Source organism: Gavia stellata, chromosome 4, assembly GCF_030936135.1.
Source record: "Gavia stellata isolate bGavSte3 chromosome 4, bGavSte3.hap2, whole genome shotgun sequence".
Classification (NCBI taxonomy): domain Eukaryota; kingdom Metazoa; phylum Chordata; class Aves; order Gaviiformes; family Gaviidae; genus Gavia; species Gavia stellata.
Window position 1 is genome coordinate 52,142,106 of NC_082597.1, and position 22,861 is coordinate 52,164,966.

At 35.8% G+C, this 22,861-nt stretch overlaps 1 protein-coding gene across 2 annotated transcripts in view; it reads right to left on the bottom strand.

Moving 5' to 3' along the window:
- CDK17 (cyclin dependent kinase 17) overlaps nucleotides 1–22,861 on the bottom strand; it is a 92,581-nt gene that overhangs the window by 53,754 nt on the left and 15,966 nt on the right. For both annotated transcript variants that reach the window (XM_059817268.1, XM_059817267.1), the window contains exon 2: nucleotides 1,220–1,368. In XM_059817268.1, the coding sequence (XP_059673251.1) occupies nucleotides 1,220–1,337 (118 nt within the window). In that variant the 5' untranslated portion in view covers nucleotides 1,338–1,368. The remainder of the gene's footprint in view (nucleotides 1–1,219; nucleotides 1,369–22,861) is intronic.

Sequence of the window (22,861 nt, forward strand, 5' to 3'; positions counted from 1 at the left end):
TCAGTAACAAAGGCTAATAAGTGAAACCACATGGGGCAACTGCTCAGTGTCTCAGAAAGTACTTCATAGATTATCAGTGCAAAAATGCTACAATTATTGTGTCAGAGTAGACCTGTTGAATCAACACATAAAAAGTTGTGATAAACACCATTTTCCAAACTATTGGGCATGGCCCATGATGAAGACAGAACGATAGCAATGAATATACCACGAGTAAGGGTAAAAATGAAAAATATGAATAGGGGTTTTTTTTTGCCAAAGGTAAATTCAGCTTTCAAAAGCTTGGCATGCAACAGATCTTGGATGTGGTTTTAAAAGTCTGCAGGGCAAATTCCATTGCCTCTACTTCTGTTCAAATTTCCCAGTCCTGTCAGTTTTCAATGGGAAAATTCAGAATCATTTACTGGTGTGAAGTGGGGAAAAAAAAGTTTCAGATCACTTGATACTTGAGAAAATCTTAGGTGTCAGCAGAGCAAGAAATAACAGTAATCAGCACAGAAGATGAAATATGACTTTAAAGCTGGAGCCCAGGAAACAGAACAAAGCAACAGAATCTCTTCCAGTCATTATTGCTGCAGTTTGCATTCAAAAGTGGTATCATCGTTAATGTGAACTTTATAGCAGCCAGTACATTTATGGGATCAGCCAAAGACTTGCGTAAAAATACACAGACAAGCTAGTTATCCTGAATGTTTCTAGCTGCCTTCATGCTGCTGAAAACAAGTACTATTCAGAAACATGAAGGGGTGACAGACTTCTCAGACTACCACACTGCATCACCAATGATAAGGTAAACAGTTTAGTCTATAATACTTAAGCAATTACTATCAATTATATTACCAAATAATGATTTTGGGTAAAAAAATTAATTTGAAGCCATATGAAGTTGATGCGAGACCCACTAAATTCATACAATAATGGGTTTGTTTACTGAAAATGCATTTATGATCCTCGCTGCACACCACATTAAAGTATCAATTTAGGTAGCTTTTGATAAATAGCTGTGTATCAGTTTAATATCAAAGCAAACCAAACCAATATATGACAACATATCAACCTGTTAAAAGAACTAGGGTAGTCAAATGTAAGACAAATCAAAAGAACAGGTTAGTGAGGAAATCCATGCAACTGTGAAAACTGAAATAAAACCCAACAACACTCACTTGAGTGGGACCCATTAAAATTCTTACATTTTTTGGAAAGTGAAAGACATGCTTACCGTTATCTTTGCTGCTGTTTTCTTCAATTGTCATTTGTTCTGCCAGCTCAGACAGCGATTCATCAATGGTCTGGCTTCCACGCAAGGTTAAGGAAAGTCTCCTCTTAAACTTTTTCATTCTATCAATATTAAGTCTGGCTTAAGGAAGCCTGGAAAAAAAAATATTAAAAAGCAAAAAGTGAGAGAAAATTAGTTAATCAGAAAACAAAACGTAATTACCTCACATAAAAATGCACGAAGGCTTACAGAAAATACAGTCAATATGCAAGTTATCCTTAAAACAATATCCTTAAAGCAGGATCACTCTACTGGACTGAAGAAGAATGTCTTGAGAGGTAGGCGCCCATACATTTTTGAAATTTTTATTTCTGTTAGGGAAGATGAGAATCTTCAGTTTGTTTTTAAAAAAAAAAAAAACAACCAAACCCAAGACAACAGTTAATTTAATCACTAATTTTACAATCCAATAACAAAACAAACAGTCATCTGAAAACTTACTGAGTGCACACTCTGTTGCCTCCTCCACAGGCTCTTTCACCAAACCAGCTGAGGAGGAGGAAGATGGAACCTTTTCTCTCTTTCAGCCCATTTGTTTACAGATGAGAAGTTACTGAACTTCTCTATATTTTGCCCTTTTCACAAAAGGAGGATGGGGACAACACTAAAAGCCTTAAACACAAACGCAGTTCTCAAACCCTATCCCACCTAGGGAAATAAGATAGCCAGGGCCTGATAATGACAGCTAGAACGGACATTTCTCTACAGTCATGCAATAAGACCAAACTGTGAACAAAGCAGGAGGTGCTTTCTCCATGGAAAGCAGTAAGCAAACAAGCAATAACAACAGAGGTCCAGGCTGATAAACATGTTGCCACAAGTCTAAGCTGGTAAGTGCACTTTGTATTGTGCCATATGTTTGCCCTTACATGACAAGAAACACAATTCTGTCCTTCGTTACTCCACATGGACAATTCACCCTAGAAGTTACTTCACAATAACTTGCTCATCTGCTCCTGGCCTCCATGAGTCACATAAGCAGTGTTAAACACAAGCACAGCATACTTTTAAGTGAGCTGCTCATATATTTTTTTTCCCTGCATCTATCAGCCTCTTTGCAATCCAAAATGCATAATTCACATACAAAGTTAAAAAAATCAAATTTTCCTCGATGTCCTCCTCCAAACAGAGAAATGCAGGAAGCAGTACTCTGAAGATCTACATTTAATAAGAAATTGTGAATATGTTTAGTTTTACATTGACATGGTCCCTTAAAGTATACACATTTCAACTGCATACCTTACGCATTGTTTAGATGCTACGTAAGAAAAAGGAGAACAAATTGGTGGAACAAGTTGGAAGTGTCTGTTCGTGGTAGGAGAATGCATACATAGACTAAAACATCACAAGACAAGATTGCACAGGACAGTAAGTAACAGATAAGGATGGGTCACAGCAGACCTTTGGGATTTGAGACTCAAAGTCTGAGACGAACTGTACAATTGCTGGCAAAGAAGCAAGTGCATCCAAGGGGAAAGAGGTGGATTACAGAACAGGATAACATCTTAGACAACCACAGCTACTATAAGCAGAAACAGTCAGGCACTGGGTACAGATATGTAGGAAATAAAAATATAACTGCTGGAGACAGTGTTTCTAAACTGCCCTTTTAATGTGTTGCTGTATGTGCAATAAAGCTATACCTTAGTATGAGTAATTTTGCTCTCTCTCGCTCAAAAGCAGGATATTCTTATGGTTAAGAAACTGCATTCAGAGAATGTTCCAAGGGGAACACTTACGTTTCCTGTTCAGGACCTGCTTTAAAGACCTTACTTGAAACGGCTCTATTTCTGTGTTGATTTTAACTTTTCCAAAACGATGGCCTATGTTTCTCTTAAAAACCTAGTTTTCAAAAAAAAAAAAAAAATTTGGAAGGACACATCCTTTATATGTGGTTTTACTCAATTCTCCTACAGTGTTCCTTGAAACCTGCATCTTCCTATGTGTAGTATTCTCAAAAAGGATACATGCAATTTTCAGCTATGTAATGTCCTAAAGTTACTTGACAGCACAACATTTTCTTTCCAATTTTCCACTTGAGCACTAACTGAAAAAGCAGATGCCTTTATATGGAAACAGGCTGTTCCTGGCTTTTGATCTTGCAAATATTTAAGACTACACAATTTTTTTTTAATCAAAAAGAAGGTCTACTGCTAAAGAAAATTACATATAAATTAACAGACACATAGATTAGAAAATCCGAGAGACATTCTAAATCTCAAGCTAATATAGAAGCATGTATTTTCTTAACTACAGCTACAAAATTTCTCCTGTTAAAGGAGAGTTTCATGGAGTGCCGAAGCACCATTTTTATTAAGATTCTGAATTAAATTCAGGGCTTGATTTTGAAAGAATTTAACAGTAAAAAAGAATCAGGAGTGGGAATCCATATATGAGTGAATGCTTCTTTCTACTGCAATGCAATTCAGTTTTTTTAAAGTGAAAGATGATCACTGATAAGAAACCAAATTTTCCTCGCTTAAAGCATCAGTATTCTTGCTAATTCAGGTGTGTAAAGGATACATATAAAAAAAAAGAAAAGAAAAGAAAAGCATCAGTATTCTTGCTAATTCAGATGTGTAAAGGAGGAGAGGAGAGAGAGGAGAGAGAGGAGAGAGAGGAGTGACCAGTATCTAGCACTTGGAAATGTCCTGTCTTTTGGAATTCTTTATTCTCACTTCTGGCCAAAGTTGCAGAACCTGCTAAATCTTGATAGTTTGAGACAAGCTCTCAGTGAACAGAGCTTTGAAAATATGATCTATACAATCCAAAGCTAGCATTGATTCTCTAAAATGACAGCTATTTCAGAGAAAAGTAAATTTTAATTCAGTTTAACAAAATCAAAGGGAAATTGTCTGATATTCATTTTCACCAATTCCTAACAGATGCATACTTATTTTTGCCATTTAACAGTAAATCTAATTTAAATCCAAAATGGAGTTACTTGATTAGTAAGATACATCTACTGGCTATGATTAGATGCAGTAAGACTGCATCTAATTCCCCCAAATTCTTACCAGTTTTGAGAAAAATACGCAGTTATTTTCATTTTTGAGCTTTAGAACATACCCCAGGGCTTGACTATTCTATTCTGTAAATTTATCTACTCTAATTTGTAACCAAATCAAATATTTTAGATGTCATGGCAGATAGATGCGTACACTTGAATGCAACTCATGCAAATTCTATTCTTCGGCAGACAGAAGGAGAACAAGCAATCTGATATGATACTATCTGATACAACCCAGAAAAGCTGGCAATGACACAGTTGTTCAATCCTTATACTGATATGAAATGAAGGAAGCGACAATGTACTAAAGGAACTGCTGCTTCTTACAATCTCCAGTCAAACCCTGAAAAGTTATTTTTGTCTTTCAAAGCAACCCAAGTTAATCCTTAAAAACTATGCTAAAATTTACCTTTCAAAGACATTTTTCTGCTTAAAACCTGAAAAAAAAGTATCTTCCAATGTTCACTGTCATTAAGCTCAGTTTGCTTCAATAGTCTTAAACTCCTGCTTTGCTCTCAATGTAATTTAAAAGCTATCTCTATAATACAGTTCTAAAACCAAACTCCACAGTTTTTATATCATCCAGGTAAGATCAGATTCAAACAAGTAGATTCTGGCTCCCTTTCTGTACATCAGAGAAATCTTTCCCACAACACCTTAGTAGAGCACTTCTCATTTAGCAAACACAGATGTCCACAACACCCTGGATATACAGCAGACAGACATTAAAGCATTTTGATTCCAAAGTAGTAACTCAACTAGATTCTGCACTCCTCTATTCACCAAAAATCAGAGGCCTTATAATGCTGATAGCTCAAATTCTCAAAAAAACCCACCATTCCCTTCAAGCTCCCAGACCCTTGGTACCTTAAAAGTGAAGAAAAGAATTAATAAGATCTTTATACACATTTAACATATGCTGTGTGCTTAATCCTTGTAAGTTTAAACAAATTCAGCTAAAATTTTCAAAAGCAATGACGTTATTTAATAGCCTAAATTTTAGCCAGTTTATTTCAGGAGGGTCACAAATACCAAAAGCCCTTTGCAGTCAATGGGAACCTGTCCTTCAACTTCAACAAGCTTTGGATCAGACTCACTGCTGACTCTTCCATTTCCAGAAGTTATACTGCATTAAGATGCATCTACATAGAGATTAAGCATTTTAAAATTGCTTTTCCACTTAGATAAACACTGAATTTTCTATTTGACTGTTCTCACAAGCTGCTTTACAAGGCAGTAGGTGTTTTCCAAACATCTAAAGGCAGTTCCTGTTCCGAAAAACTCATTATTTGAAGACAACAGCTACAGCGGGAGGAAAGGACGGGAACAGAAACCCTATGTAACAGCAGCATGTGAACAACAGTGTGGACACAGCATGGCCCTTAAGGATGGGTTAACAAACTAAATGCACAGGATGTCAAACAAAGCAGACACCAACATGGCCAGTTCTACACTGAAAGGGCCAGGTACTTACTAGTAGCTCCATGTGAACTCCTAGGATAGGAGGAGGTACAAATGCACATGTGGGACACTCAACCCCATTTCGTAAAATTGCTACAATGAAATGGGTACATTTACAGAGCACTGGGCCAAACTGTGTAAAGATGGTTAAAAAAATTGCAAAAAGGTATACTGTGGCAGAGTTTTTAAGAGATCTGAAGATTCTGTCAAGATAATTATTTTTTTTTTAATGATCTAAGATGGAAAAATCAAGAAAGGTATTATTGACTGAAGAATAAAACCAGTCCACACAACTAGAAACAAGAATAACAAGAATCATGAAATTCTAATGCTAATGATTTTCAAAATCCATGGTGTTATTCACTGTATCATTCAAATCTGAACAGATAATCATTAACCTTCCACTAGCATTTTAATTACAGCAGTTACAGGTCTGTTAAATATTTTCGAGCACGTAATAAACTATGCATCATTCGTTTGGCTGCATTAATAATTTTAGATACATCTAATTTAAGAATAAGTATTTCTGAAGGTGATAATCCAAGCTTGTGTCAGAAAGAGAGGTCTGAAAAGCTTAGAGTACTGCAAACAATATTAATTAAAAACAGAAACAGGAAACACCTGTCAAGGATATTGTCCCCTTAATCTAAAAGGAAAACCAGCTTTCCATAGCATTTAAATTTATTAAACTGTTCTCAATCTACCTGAATTAAAAAAAAAAGCTATTGATCACATGAGCATGTTGCACATCAAATACAGAGCAAACTATTAATTACACTAATGAGAACTATATGGATAATTTATCTATGATCATAACCCACCAGTTTGAGCACGCATAAAAATCACATCTAATACAGATGCACTTCCTTACAATCACAATTCTACTCTACAGGAATGGATTATAAATATTGCATCTTACTCATTGCATCTGTTCTTTGTATTTGTCTCAACTCACGTTTGTTAAAAAAGTTTTCTACTGCATTTTTCTGTGCTTGGTCTTTAGAGACATCATGACTCTGGCTAACTAGACTCTCTCATCAGGAACAGAACTACTTAATAAGTTATTATCTTTTATGCTGCATTAGGTCAAAGAACTGACACTGCACAGATATAAGTGAATTCTGACAAACAAGGCCTTTGTTACTGATGAAAAAAAGATAATTATGAAGTCAAATACCACAGCTTAGTTTGACCTCCCAGTGAAAAAAGGGCAAAAGGACCTTGACAGCCTTTTCCTTATGAATAAAACAATATTCAATATGGAATTAAACTTTTGAGGTGAAGCCCTTTTTTATGTATTTATAGAATCATGGTCAAACAAGTACTGAAAACTGAGTTAGAAAGGTAGTCACAAAGGTTAACTTTCTATGCGAGGCTAGTTTTCCTAGTTAATATAGGCAAGGAGGCTCCTCCCAAAGTGAGTAAGAGCATCTATATTCAGCTCCTGATCTAGGTCATCAACTGGAAGAACCTCTGTGAACAGAGGAAATACATGGAAATCAGCCTGTCCTAATTTAATTTAGACTGTGAATACTGTTCCTTATCTTCACTCCCCCAATCCCTTTGTCTTTAAAGAGTAAAGGAGGACAGAAATCTAAAGAAGGTTTTTTTAAAAAAAATAATTCTTTAAGTTTAAAATATATTGATCATTACTACAGGCATATTTAACTATACTACTGGTACAGAATTTAAAAGAAAGAAAACCCCCAAATCTGCCAAAAGGGTCAAATCTTGCAGTGTTTTTTTCATTACCTATGCTTATCTTCTTTCTTTTGGACTCAAAAAAGTTTTACTTAGGTAATCACAGCAAGTTTGCATTCTTTAAAATGTACACATGTATTCTCCCACATATAAATACAAGCAATATCAAACAGCAGTATCTATAGAGACATCCTATTTGACAGATCTCCCTAGATTAGATAGATTGTACTGATGAATAGCTCCACATTAATTATCAAAGATTCTGTTCTCTCAACAGCCAAGTGAAAAAACACAGTATTAGTCTGCTTAAATTGGCTGACATTTAAGCCAACAAAATGAATGAGCTGACTGGCAAAACTTCTTGCATTTGCTGTCACACCCATAAACTGAAAGTCTGGGGTTTTTTTCCTCTTGAAGGGGAAAGCAAAAATCAGAAGGTTACATGAATGTAGCATATATACTACCAACAAGCCATGGAACTTTCCATCTCAAAAGATATAATGAGCACTGGAAACCAAAAACAATGTCTGTAATTTTACTAGCTTTGATTAGTAAGCATAAAGCCTTAATACAGCTTTCACAAAAAAAAAAAAAAAAATCTTAAAAAAAAGCAGTTGTGCACACAAAGCTTGCTGCTCCCTAATACTGAGATTATTTTAGTGACAGATTTGCAATGTTGCAGTCATCACTTCTGGGACCATCTTCCTCAGTCTTGCAAATGAGCCAGTCTTTAGAAGAAAACTTAGCAGAAAACCTCTTCCAGGCTCAGGAAGACAATGTTAGCTCTAAGACTGAAAAGCATCTGCATTCTTTTGAGAGTCTGATCAATTCTGTCAATAAAAGTCATGGACTTTCAAAAACTAAAGGCTTTCTTTTTTTTTCCCCCACCAGGATTCAGGCATCAATACAAAGAATTTCATACTGAAGAACCTTCTCTCAACCTCCAGTAGCTCTCAACCCAGCACCACCTGTCCTGTAAGCATCTGAATTTCCATGACCAGAGTCTTCAACATTTGTTTCTTGTTGTGCCCACAAAAAATTAATTTTACAACCCAAGTCTTAAGGCAAGGAAGAGTTTTCAACTTACTTTGATATTCTTGAATCAAGCACCAAGAGACATAATAAATACACCACAATAATATAAACTAAGATAAAAACTAAAGACACCCCTGTTTTATCTAAACAAAGAACAGCGATAAAAATTTCTAAACAAAATAAAAAAAGGGTTTGGTCTTTTTTTTCTTAGAAAGAGAAATTAATTACACTGGGGAAACTGTTCAGGAAACCTTATCGTGGCCTCACTGGAAATTAACCACCAAGTGAGAGGTATAACAGAGCTCATGCCAGGAAAAAAGCTTTGTCATTATTAAAACTGCAGACAAAAAGAAGACCATCATAAAAAAAATAAGGGTTTTTTTGGTTAATTGGTACCATCGCTGTAAATTTACAGCTCACAATTTTTCCTCCAAATGTCAAATTTTTGGGTTCATTACTTATTGAATCTCAGTACATTTTCTGTGTAGTTTGAACACACTCCAAAAAAAAAAACCACCACTGAGAAAGGTCTTAGATTAAAACGAAACACTTCCATAATTATTGTACACATATATGTCTGTGCATATAAGTAACACAAAAGAGTCCAGAAATGGTTTAAAAACAGACGGCTTTGGATGCATTTTTCTTACACTTCTATGTGCATGCAGAAGACGAACAAAAAAAGGCAAGAGAAACAAAGCTGTTTAACAGTAATTGAGGGGTTTGTTTTGTTGGGATTTTTTGAGAGAAAGCACAACACAGCAAGACAGGGCGAATTTTCAATTATTGAATAAGAGACACCATAAGCAGCACGGTATAGATCACGTTCTACAGTACTGACAACATGCATGTGTATTTTTCCTACGAATAACGGGCCATGTTTAAGATCTGATGCACTGAAGGCATGATATTGAGACAAAAAGCAAGACATTAAGAAAAAAAAATGGTATGATAAAACAGACTCTTTGGAGACTTATTTAATGCATAAGATTTAAGTCTCTTCGGTATTCTCCATTTTTCTAGAGATTTCTAACAATGATAAGCTGTGGTACAATTACTATTTTTGAAATAATAGAGAGATGGAATACCTTGGCTACAACTACTGACAGAAACAAGAGCCTAAACAAGTTTCGCATAGTCAGGCTGAGTACCGTAATATCTCCACTGAGATATTTTACAGACAATTCCGAAGGGGCAGTAAATAAACTCATTCTTGCAAAAAACGATCTTTAAACAATGGTTCAAAAATTTGTTTGAATTAATGAACATCTTTTACCTAAACTTATAAAAAACTCCAATTCAGTGTTTTTTAAAACCTCATAGATTATTGCCTTTTCTTCCCCTCTCCAATCCTGTAACTGGTACAACTTCAGAGATTCCTCACTAACAGAAAATCTCCGAACAGTAAGTCAATTACAAACCTTTCTGCTGTATTAATTTTTACATGGCATGCAAGATGTCCCAACATGGGACCAATTTGTTCTGTTACATTATTCACACAAATGTTACTACATCTGTTTGAATTGTTCATGCTGCCATTTAATGGTCAACTGGATATGCATACGTGGATCATTTCAGTATCCATTGGCAAGGATACTAAACACATAAGCAAAAGACACTATTCCTAATGCAAATGATGATCTAGCTGACAACCTGGGAAAGAAAGAAGAGTTTTGACATATGTTTGCTGAGCAGCTTTGCAAATAGTTATGTTGGCACCGAAAAGGTGGTGGCAATATGCCCTACAAGGCAGAGAAGAAAACATGAGCCTGCTTAAGCCAATTTAACACCCTCACGGAAGTAGAGCACTGATCACTACTGCACATCAAATGCAAGGTAAGACTGTCCTCACTGGGAGCAGTGTGGCATAGCTGTTGTGTACCAGAAAAGTAGCCTGAAAAACTGCAGAGTTTTGCCTTAAGCTTATTTAGCCTACCTAAACAAAAACTGAGATCTGAAATAAGTGCAATCTGTGAACAAAATAAAGGACAACAGCAAATGCTGTTAAGGAAAGATGACATGGGGAAACAAGAACAAATGGATATGAAATAAAGGAAAAACATTCAGCACAAGTGCCTTCATCCTCTGCAATAGTTCAGGCCATTATGATTCCCACCACACAATATAACCACATGCAGATTCTTTTTCTGTCTCTATACTTGTCCTGCAGCAACATCCCACTCCCAAATTAAGTCGTCCTGCCAAGCCTCACAAAAGGTATTTTTCAGAGTACTTTCAAGGAGCAGGAGGGAAAAAGAAAAAGTACATCTTCATTTAAACATACAAAATAAGGCAACTGCTATGCATCAAGCTGTCACAACTGCCACTGTTGGCTCAAAAACAAGAACCCTACATGGAGACCAACAGATTTGGAGACTGAAGATCTTTCTGTATCACTGGATGTTCCTTGTTCTTTGCCCATGATAATTCTTTCCTGTGCAGCTTTTACACACAGTCTTACATATTGCTTTTCCTCCAGGTAACTGAGACTATCCAGACAAGGTTTCCCAAACTTTGAAACTAAGCAGAACAACTGAATTACAAATACGTAATTTAGGCAACTCTGGCTAATCAGTTTGAGAGGCCACTCCCCTCCCAGACTGAGCGAACAGTCCAGCACATCAAAGGACACCACTCAAACTTTACATTATCTTCTCTTAGAATAACCAGTTATCTACCTGAAGGTATCCAAGCAAGTTTTCTGGACCTTGAACAGAGACCAGTGGAAGATTAAGGAACAACAACAAAACCAAAAAGGTTATACAGAATTGAGACAGTGACAAGATATCAGCTAGATTCATTGAAGAGAAGACAAACGGCAACCAGTAAAGTGGAAAAATACTTACCTAGAAGTAAACGACAGATCAATAACACAGCATTAGTATATAGGAAACACAGGAAAGTAACAAGTACTAATGTCAGTCAGTAACATCAAACTAGACATGGATAATTAGCAAACAAAACCTGAAAGACAAGCAGTCTCCAGAATTTTTTTTTAACAGCATTAAAAAAGGTAAAATAATTGTGACTAATACCAGGCAAGCAACACTGATACTGTCAAAAACAGCAGGCACACACAGCAAAGCAGAATTTCTCTAGGATCCTGCAAGCCACAGCTTAAATCCAGAGCAAGGATAGGTGGATATTTTATTACAAGATCTCTGTAAAGAAGCAGTGCAAGGATCACACAGTATGTACAGAGCACTGTTCCTGAACACATATTTGTGCTGGGCAGACCCATTTGCTCTCTTCTGTTTCCCTGGCAGAAGAAAGAAGTGACATTTTATGTTTTTCTTCAAAATAATTTTTTCTGAATTACAAACACTATCATTCTTCTGCTGTTAGAGCCTATTGCTTATGCAGTCACATCTTGCCAAGGACTAACAGTGGGCCAGTCCCTTCCACAGAAAACCAATTCCCATTCTGGATCTTAATCGCATTGTAGAGGCTGATAGAGCCACTGCTGTCAGTGACCTGGCTGCCAAACTGTGAAATTTGCCTCACAAACAGAAAATGTTTTATGAAAAGGTAACTTTAAATCACTTCCTCTACAGAGACTCAACATTCCCTCGAGCATCTTACTTCAGCAACATTTAGTGTAACAGTCTAATACAGATCTGTATTGAAAATAAGTTTCTCACTTAGAGAAGTACTGAAGCAGTTTTGCTGTAAAACTCCAGGGGAGAAAACAAGAGCCCTAACGGTTATTACAGTGTCACCAGATGAGATAACCCTCAAAACAGTCCAGCAGAGTTAGAATCATAGAATAGTTGGGGTTGGAAGGGACCTTTAAAGGTCATCCAGTCCAACCCCCCTACAATGAGCAGGGACATCTTCAACAGGATCAGGTTGCTCAAAGCCCCATCCAACCTGAAACAGAATGTTTCTAGGTACGGGGGCATCTACAACCTCTCCTGGCAACCTGTTCCAGTGTCTCATGACCCTCAAGGTGAAGAATTTCTTCCTTCTATCTAGTCTGAATCTACCTTCTTTTAGTTTAAAACCATAACCCCTTGTCCTACTGCTGTGGGCCGAACTGAGTTGCTCAAAGCCATGTGGGACCCCTAATTCTCTACAGCAAAAGAGCCATCAAAGCTCCTCTAATTCCTTCCTCCCTCCCCAATCACATTATTTCAATAACTTGCTTTCCATAATGTTTCTTTCTTTCTGGAATCTATGTGCTGGGATGAATATACACATATTAGAAAATTCAGGTTAAAGCAGCATTAACATTCAAAACTAGTATGCAAAGTTTAAGGGGAACATATGTTATCTTAGTAATTAATTTGCATATTTTATGTATTTCTTTATTTTTCTCACTAGCTATTTGGATCTTTGTCTCATAACCTCCTTTGGAAAACTGTGCTCTAGCATGCTGTCAACTTTTGAGATACAAAGTCCAACTGATGTCATCTGTCATCTCAAAGAGTAAAGATTGAATTTTGATTTATGTAACATAAGGCCTATTTCCTTAAAATTTTAGGATATGCTATTCTTTCACCAAACTACTGTTTCTATGTCAAGTACTTGAGCTGTTCTTGAGCTACCCTGTTCAACAGCCTTGGAAAACAGAATCCTTTTGCCAAAATATTCTTTAAAATAAATTTATCTACATTCTAAGGGAAGTTTCTATCTGTTTTACCACCCAAGTATGCTACTTTTCAACATACCCAAGTATACTGAAGAGTAACCAGAAGAATCCTCCCACTACAGTTTATTTCCTTTTGATAACTAGGATCCATAAGCCTGAAATTAAACAGCCCAAGAAGCTTCTGATTTTCACTGGTACTACTTGTACTGCAGATCCATAGCTTTGCTTTCTTTAAAATTAGCCTACATTTCTGTTTAATAAAAGGGAACCCAAGAGAAGGTCTTCACAAGGACTAGTCATCTATGCCTCATTAGTAATTTTTAAAAGCACAAAATAATGTAGTACTATCATACTATCTTTTAAGCCGTGCATCTTGAATGCACTTTTGGCACAACACCTGGTAACAAGATCCATCTGTGAAGTAAATAAAATGAGCTGTTAAATTGTTTTTATTATGAAAACCAAGCTACATTTGGTTTTTAAGAATTTTTTTTAAAATGAAATAACTTTGAAGAAAATCCCCTTTAAGATTCCCCTTACACAATTATTTCACTCTTACATTCTGGTGAAAACTTCGGAATAAAAATCTGCCAGACTGTTGCCATGAAGTGAGCCTTAATTTTTTATCTCCCTGGACTCCTATGTTTTTTAGTACACCTTTATAACAAGACTTGAGAATGAAACTTCTCATCAGCTGAACTGTAAACCAGAATGGCAAAGGCTTTCACTATTACTATTTATTGCAGTGAAGTATAGGTTTATTTCACATAGAGACAAGATACACATACACAATTAGGTAACTTTGTGCTCAATAACAATAAGCAAACTTCACTAGTACAAAGAAACTGTAGTTTTAATGAATGCCTAAGGGTATAGCAACCATACAACAGGGAAACAGAAAAGTGATTTATTTCTGTCTACTGAACATGCTTCCTGTTCAGCTGCACTGTTCAGAAGCATTCTCATTTCTGCCTTTTCTGATACCAATCATATGAAAGAAACAGTTGGATTGCAGTCCAGTTGATATTCCACACCTAAAAGTATACTGTATATCTGTATAGCATAATAAACTCTCATCTTTTTCTTCCCAACATGGTACATGTAATATAGGTGCTTTCTCTTAACAGTAATCCTGTAGGCATTACCATTTCTTGCATCAGAATGGGTCACTGAAACAAGCCATACCCTTTGACTAAATTTACTGAAATTGAGAGCAAATTTGAGGTTCCATGTCCAGATCCTGTTACTTTAAAAATTATTAAAAGAAGATATTTAACTTAAATACTACTGCCAGATGTCAGTTGACTGGATTAATCTCTTGGCCTCATTTTTATTTTTAATTGTAATTTCAAACAGTTGGGACCATCTCATCGTTCCAACAGCCTTTTGAGATATTTGTATCTTCTATTCCCCCACAGTTGGTGAAACTTATGACACCATTCCTCCACTGCCCATCTCTGACCCAGGAACGTCTCTAGTAAAGGTCACAAGGGACACTTTTTGAAGGGATTTTTATAAGGGTATCATGGAGTTGGTATTTGAATAAACACTTCTGAGACAATCTTGGGATTTCTTAGCTCTCCTAGATGATCTTCATTGCCTCAGCAGTTCAATAGCTCATGTTCTTCTTTCACTATAATGCTATGGTGACCACAGACTGTAAGATTCCTTGCCAAAGGACGACTATAGGTTTACACTCTCATCTTTCCTTTACCTGGTCAGGCATGCATAAACTTGCCTTCTGCATAATGAAGAACCACAGTTGTTGTGTTTTTCAAATTTCCTTCCCTCCTTTACCATAGTCAGTAACTCCTTAGCTTGGAAGTTCCTCAGGATCACCTTACCTTAAGTTATTTTCTCTGCTGCACACATAACACAAGTGAACCAATTTCAACAGCTCTAATGAGTTACTACAGATACTTCTACAGTCAGTTCCGTTAATTATTAAGACTATCCCAACAACTATACTTTCCACCTCTATGAGTGGAAAGGAGAGGCTCCAACAAAATGCAGATGAAGACCTCAGGACATCAACTGAATTATGAAAACCTAAAAGTAGAGAATAGAATCCACCACAGAACCAAAACAGTGTCATGATATAGTAAGATGATGACTTTACAAAATTGTTTCAGAAGTCAAGAGAGCTTTGGTTCTTCACAGCTTAGCTATCTCTGCTGTTGGAAGCAGGGTCCAAAATGTAGTCACCGACCACGAAGAAAGAAAAAAAAAAAGATACAAATTGTTATATGATTATGAAATATTTCCCTTCTGCATTCATTAACTTTATTGAGAAAGAAGCTGTAGGAGAAACTTGATGATGGCAGCAGATGTGGTAGACATGACATGCCTTCTGTTTGACTAAAATTGCAGTAGGAGCACATTCACTTTTGCTTCACACAAAAAATATAAAACATAGTCAAGTTAATGAAAACAAAGGTGGTTTTCAAGAATAAAAACTGAATTTGCTAAATTAAAGCACGATTGCTTAAAAAAATCCATTTCAATTTTCAGAGAAGTAACAAGTAAAAATATGTATTATTTTGGTATATTGTTACTGAAACGAAACAGATGTAAAAGAAACTGATCAAAATCTCATACAGAAATCTTTGAAGGTGGCAAGCAACCAAGCAAACATTCAAGAACTGCACAGGTTATAAAGATCAAAACACAAACCTAACTTCATTTTGATGATTACGGTTTAACAGCTCGACCTGTACTTCGCTGTCCACATTATAATTTATATAAAAGCTACTTCAATTGTCTGTTCAGCTTATCAGTCTTCAATTACATTAAAGCATATGAGCTACAGAAGAGAAACTATGTTCTATCACCATGCAGCCCTAGAAAAAAAACCCCACCAGTATCACCTATTTTCATTGCTAGTATCCTACCAATATTTAAATGTCTACTGAAAAAGACTGTTAACAAATTACATGTCAGAAGCAGTACATACAAGCTTGCTTTTGTTGGGGAAGTTACTCCAGAACATATAATTTAAGAAGGTACAACAAAACAGTTTTTAAGGCTAAAAATAGATTGATGTTTCCATGATAAAGCAACTAGAGCCACTGGAGAACAAAGTGTCAGCAAGGAACTGCAATGGGCAATGAATGACAGACAGACACAAACTATGAAATGACAAGAGAGGAGAAACTAAAGTAGAGAAGAGACTCACAAGTTATTTAAAAGAAAACAAGCAAGAGAAAGGACTGGAGTAAGCTGTATGCAACAAGTTCTCTCACCAATAAAAAGGGAAAACGATGACAGAGGCTTGATCTACATCTCAAGACAGTAAACTTGAGTATTAGGCTGACTAATTACTAGATCAAAACCCCACACGTTCACACAATGCAGAGCACCAAAGCTCTCTGGCTTCTCTGTACATATCTGTTGAAAACACTTTATAAGTGTAATTTTGTTCCAAACCTAAACTGAAGAGAGGATCAGCTGTCCTACCACAGCCAGCACAAAGCTGAAAAGCAGCATTGTCGCATGTTCTGATCAAGTCAACAGAAGTGTTATTATTTGCTTATACTTCATCTGGATCAAGTTTGTACTGATGGGTGGTCCCACAGTGAGTGTAATGAACAAATCCACTATTGCTAGAGGTGAAGCTGTGATCTGATGTACAGAAGCCTGCATAAAACTAGCTGTACAGACAGCTTTCCAGACTAAAACAGCAACCAAAAAACCCTTCAGCCCCCTAAACAATCTTATTCCAGGCATCAAAGAAACAAGTGTTTTCAAGAAGTCCAGTTACAGGTTAATAGTCTTACTTCATGTTCTGTTTAAAGAAATCTTTTCCACCATTACTTGATTTAGTAATTTTTTTGTTTTGTTTTGTTTTAATTTCTATCATTGACCTAATTACTCTCCCACTGAAGACATTAAAACGCCCTTCAACTTCCAGGAGTACCATTAGGCCAATGTAAGACACCTCAGGGACTAAAAGGCTTGCTTTAAATTTCATTTGTGAATGGAAGTTTTCCAAAATTTACATCAGCTCAAGAAGGTTTATAGTAAAAGATGAAACTTTCTATTTTCAAAACTTTCACTTTCCCAGTTGTCAGGTGTTTTCAAGAAAGAACAGTTTAAGAACCACACCTATTATTCCACAGGACCATCATGAAACTAAGGCTTTGTCTTGCATAGGAGCAAGAATTGAAGCATTCAGTCAAGATACCATTCTCCTCTTTACTCAATGCCATCATTATTACTTTTTACCTAACTTTGCAAAATTAGCCACATATCTATAAAGTGTCTAGTCTCAAGGGGTTGTTCCTTCAGAAATTACTCCTGAAAAGGACACGCAAGAGTAAAGGATAAAGCTTGGGGTAGTTTGTATTTTAAAGTCTTCTTACAAAAATAATGCAAGAAACATTGAAGATTTATCACCATTTCTGTTCTATCACAAAACATGCTAATGATTTGCCACATCCAGTTAGTGAACCCTTAAGTGCCTATGGCAGGTTTTAATCTTTAAAAGGGAATGAGGCCCAAGATCTCCAGAGCTCCAAAGATATCTGGTTTCGTTTACTGTACACAGGAAGCCTTAAGTCAGTGTAGTGTTACTATCTAAAAATAATTTGAACATTTAGTCAAAGGAATGATGCCTACTGATACCACAGAAATTGGTCTAATTCCTCAGAGACACAAATACACTATGCAAGCTCTATTTTGGTACTCTCTTCACTTATCCCATCCTCAAAGAAGGTAGAAAGACCAAAAGTGAGATGAAACCCAAAGTCAGGCCATGAGAAACTGAAGTAAAGAATAAAGTCTAAGAACAGATTTATCAAAAGTCCTCAAAACCCCAAAAGGAATTTTGTTTTATTCAGAAATAAGGTAACATTCAAAATGGTTCTTTAACAGAATTAATTGGAACTCATCCCCTGCAGGTAAACCAACAATTTCCTTCCTTTTCAGAAACAGAAAAAGACACATGCCATGATTTATGTGAGGATGCTAGCATAAAAATAAATGACAACTCTTACACAGAATAAGAAACAGAGCAGTACGCAAACTTCGTACTTACAAGGTCTAGCTAACATTTTCAATGTATGCTGCAAAAAAAAATTACTATTGTTATTGAATCAGATAAAGCAAAGGCAAACCACTTGAAAGTTATTCCGTTTTAATATCATGTATTCTACTGCTCTGAACTTGCTCTCAACAGCTTGCTCTGAACCATTTTGAATTATTCCAGTCTATGTTTTTAAAACTGTATTTCCTTGCCTGTAAAATTAGAGCAGTCCTTTGAACTATGAAGTAGATCACTAGCCAGCCATTACTCTGCCATTTGTGTTCAGCCCCTTAGCCTAGATGGCCCATTTAAATTTCATGCAGCTGAAACTATTCAAGTAAAAATACTTAAGTGTGCTATTATTTCTAATTATCTTGTACCCTGCATAGCGGTTTCTTAAATTTGAAATAGCTTAACACAAGAAGAAAACTTGAGAGAAATACATGAATGAATCAGCCAATTTAACAGGAAGGTTTGAATTTTACTAATTCAGAGTTGTCAAGGTATATTCATATCTGGTTTTGAAGCAATTGCAACTAAAATTTCCAATAAAGTACTAACCTGCAACAATTTTTAAAAAATCCTTAAAATAAGATAAATAGACTAGCAGCTGTACAATAACATAGTCCTTAAGCCTACATATTAATGACAGAATTGATTTCTTGGGAGAAAAAAAATTTCTTCTTTACTATGAAAAGCGATATGCTACAGTTATGTGGTGATCAGTGTTGATTTTTCTGTTCGTTTTCTTAATGCTTACCTTTTTTTTTAAACTATTTTAAACTACCTTTTTACCTTTTTTTTTAAACTATTTTAACTTCAGTGAACAGCAAGAGACAAAACAAGACTGCTTGGTAATAAAAGGTATTTTTACTGAAGGTACAGTTATTTAAAACATTTGCAGTATTTGACTACAACTAAGAGCAGGTACGGCTAAACAGTAGATATCTAATAGAATGGAAAAAATATATAGCCATACAGACAGTTATATTAACCAGCTACTTGATGCTTTCATGCTTGAAGGTAGATAGTCTTACCATTTTGCCCCAAATGGACAAATTTTACAAATAAAGTATTAACATGAAAAAAATCCTGACTTCCTTCATTGTATTTGCATGGCTACTGTTGAAAAGTATGTAATCAAAGCCAATACTTTTGGAAAGAAAATAACATAAACAATATACCTATATACTAGTCTTCAAAGAAGGATTCGCTCTGGACAAATGTACTTAGCAATCTTCAGTTCTCTGTAGGGATCATTTAAATCATGCAGTAGACAAATTGGGATTCAATGCTGGGATGAAAAGTTTTCAAGGAGTTGAAACATGTTCAGAATAGTTAAGCATCAAATCAAACAAGGAACAGCATAAAGTGGTCAAGTGGTCAGTAAGTCAATACTACAGAAACATACCCATTTTTCCTGACAATTTTCAGGACACTTTACCTTGCTACAGATTCAACTAAAAGCCTGACATCAAAGCATAACATATGAACGTGGTTTTAGAATCCATTTTTCCATCTTCTTCCCCATTATCTAATCTATGATTATTTTACCTTATGTAATAATACAATCAAATATTAAAGCCATATTTAGAAGTTCACATCTTGCTATTCCAACAATGGAAGGAAGTAAATGCATTTTACAGTTGCTTCTGGTCTGATCCAGATTCCATTATGATGGACACTGCTCAGAAAAGCATTTTCAGAATCCTGAGTATGCCTTAGAGGTAGTGGGATTTTTTTGTGTGTGTTTACCTTTCTCTCTCCTTTTTTCCTTCTCTTTTTTTTTTAAATAAAAGCATTAAAAAAAGAAAATGTGAAAGCTCTTGCAAACTGCGTGCAAGTTGAATCTGGCTCTGAAGTAAAAACAGAAACAAAAACCCCCAGTAAATAACCCTCAAACCTTTCAAGCAAAGTAAGAAAGAGCATTGACAATGGATTTAGTCTCTCAACCCTCCATGATCTCTACAGAATCTAAAGTCTCAGGCTCAAGATAATACTGTCCTGGTTTTTAACTGCATGTGTTTACAAAACCATATGAGAGTGCCTTTACAAAATCCACACCACTAAGCCAGCATAATTTTAAAATATTCTCCTTATGTAAGTGTACTTTAATACGCATTTCTGCTCTTTAGTTTAATCTTCCTTCCAAGTCACAGCTTATTCTTGATTGCACTAGATATGCAAAACAAATTCTCCTGCTCTGCTGAAGGTAACCTCTCTGCATGTAAAGAAATAGATACACACAGCCAAATAAGCAAAGCTACAATGAAGATTTGAAATCTAGTGAACAAAATAGTAATTTCTGACTGAGGCTTCTACTGAAAGCATCAGAAATGACCTACTATAAGTCTGAAATCTTGACAAATACTTTTAGTACTGATTTTTTCCTCTTCTAGCACTGATTTTAAAAACTTCCACTTTCAAGCTAGGCTAAAGTTTGTTTAAACATCAGTTACAATTTTTATTAGAAATGAAAATATCCAACATTGCACATTTACAATGAGAAATTGCCAAAAAATTGGAAGAATTTTACAGATCTATTTTTAATGCTGAGAGATGCTGAATGAATTATGTAGGAAAACCTATCCTATCGTTTTTCTGAAGTTCCCAAACTTGAGTCAGGTAACATTGTAAAGAAAAGCTGAAGAAAAGCTGAAGAAATGAACAGGGATCATAGCAAAGATATACACGATCAAGTCCTTTGAAAAATAAACGTCACAGTTGCTTTAGCTTTTCTGGCTAAACTCTCTGATTTGCATATCAATAGCAAATCTGAAATATTGAATCAATTTATTTACCAACCATCAAAATATTCACCCCGAGTACTAATCCCCAAGAATCAATATTTATCTATCATATAGACTAGAGAATCAACACAAATGTATTAATGTTGCACCTTAATCTTAAAAATCTTAGGAGTCATTTGAATCTGAACAAACTTCATACTCTTCACACTTAAAAATGCATTACTTTTTCTTCCCTCTCTATTTTTGATGAGTACCATTTGTCTCTTCCATATGAACTTGCATCTCAGTCTTGCTATTAGACTAACAATATGGAAGTCAATTAATGCTTAACAATCATCATGCATGTGGACACCTGTTGTCTAGGGAATAGGCAAAATAGTCAAGCTATTAAAGAAATAAAGAAGAAAAAAGGCAAAAGTGACTTCCTGAAAACCAATCACCTGACTTTCCAGATGCAGAAAAGAAAAAAAGAAGGCTTGGTCTAAAGGCAAGAAGTTGCAAGCAATTTTCTAGTTCAGTGGAATGAAGTGTCAGTAATGCCACACAACCTGTTTTATAACATAACTCTTACTGATGATTCAAACAGAGATCGTGACCACTTAAGCTCATACAGTTCTCTGAACACTTAAGGAAGTTCTAAGCTGTCTACCCCCACAAGAAAAAAAAACCTACTAGCATGACAACAGCAGAGGTAAAGCAATATCACAAGGATTGTCAAATATTATTTCCCATAAAACATTTTGATACTGCGTATTTCAGTACTGACAGTGGAATACTTTTACTTTAGTTTTGAAAACTCTTAACTTGACAACAGGTGATGACAACCCAATAAAAAAACACTGTTTCCAAACAACCTGCTGCCTCACAAAGCCCCAGCAAACATCTCAACTATTTTTATGCCGTGTATTTAGATTGTATTTTCAAACTGTATAGCAAATTCTTGGGGCGAGGGAAAATAAACATTCCCCAATCACTTGCAATCACAGACCGAGAAACAGATTAACTGTTGAAAAAAACATTTACTCCAGACACCGAACATTAAATGGAACGTGGAAAAGTGAAAGGGAAAGGTTTTTAACCTGCAGGAAATAAAAAACTTCAAGGCATGGAGGGAGGTGACTGGAAGACTTCATAGAGTTTTATAACACTTTTCACAACTAATTCCAACAAACTGCTGCTGTCGGTAGCAGTATGCAAACCAATTACTTTATAGCTTGCTCAGGTATCGCCGCTGCTGTGACTGCAGCACAGACAGAAGGCAAGATAACAAAAAAGATATGCAAGCCACCACATAGTTGTAACAAACTATTTCCTCTCATGTTTTTGTTTGAAGTGTTGCTACCTATACTGTCCTTGCAATATGCTGAAGCACAAATAGAATTATAAGCTTTCACAGCTTAGGTTTATACTAAGATTTAGAAATGCCTTGGCCCCTTGCTGTGAGGCAATAAAGGTATCAGGTGCAACTGCTTCTGAATTGCAGAGAGCTTTCAATTAGAAATGCCTTAATCAAATGTATACTGTCAATACATGCTAGCTAGTCCAAATACAAGCAGATGACCTGTGTGGAAATATTGTCTGCCCAGCAACATCACTGTTGCCTGGCCCCCTAAAGATACCATTATCAAGAGAAGAATGATCTTTTCACCTAAAATCTAAAGAAAGAATTGCTGTCTTACAGAATTAGAGACTAACCTGGCCTATTTGTTCTCAGATTTCTTTTAATTTTAGCCTCTATTACTATCTAATTTTCTTTTTTTTCCCTGGGTGTAGGAGGCAATCCTACCCCTCACTGACAAAAGAGATGGTAGAAGGTAGCAATTACTAATGAACTAGCAAGACAAGCTCTTCATTATAAAGCAAGAATTTAAGAGAATCTGAATAAGAAGAGAAATACCAGCATTTCCCTTCGGTGGCAACAAGGATGAAAATACATTTTGGACTCCCCAAAAACTCTAACTACATTCCCAGAACAATGCTTCTACCGTCACATCTCTCACCTGCTGGAAATCTG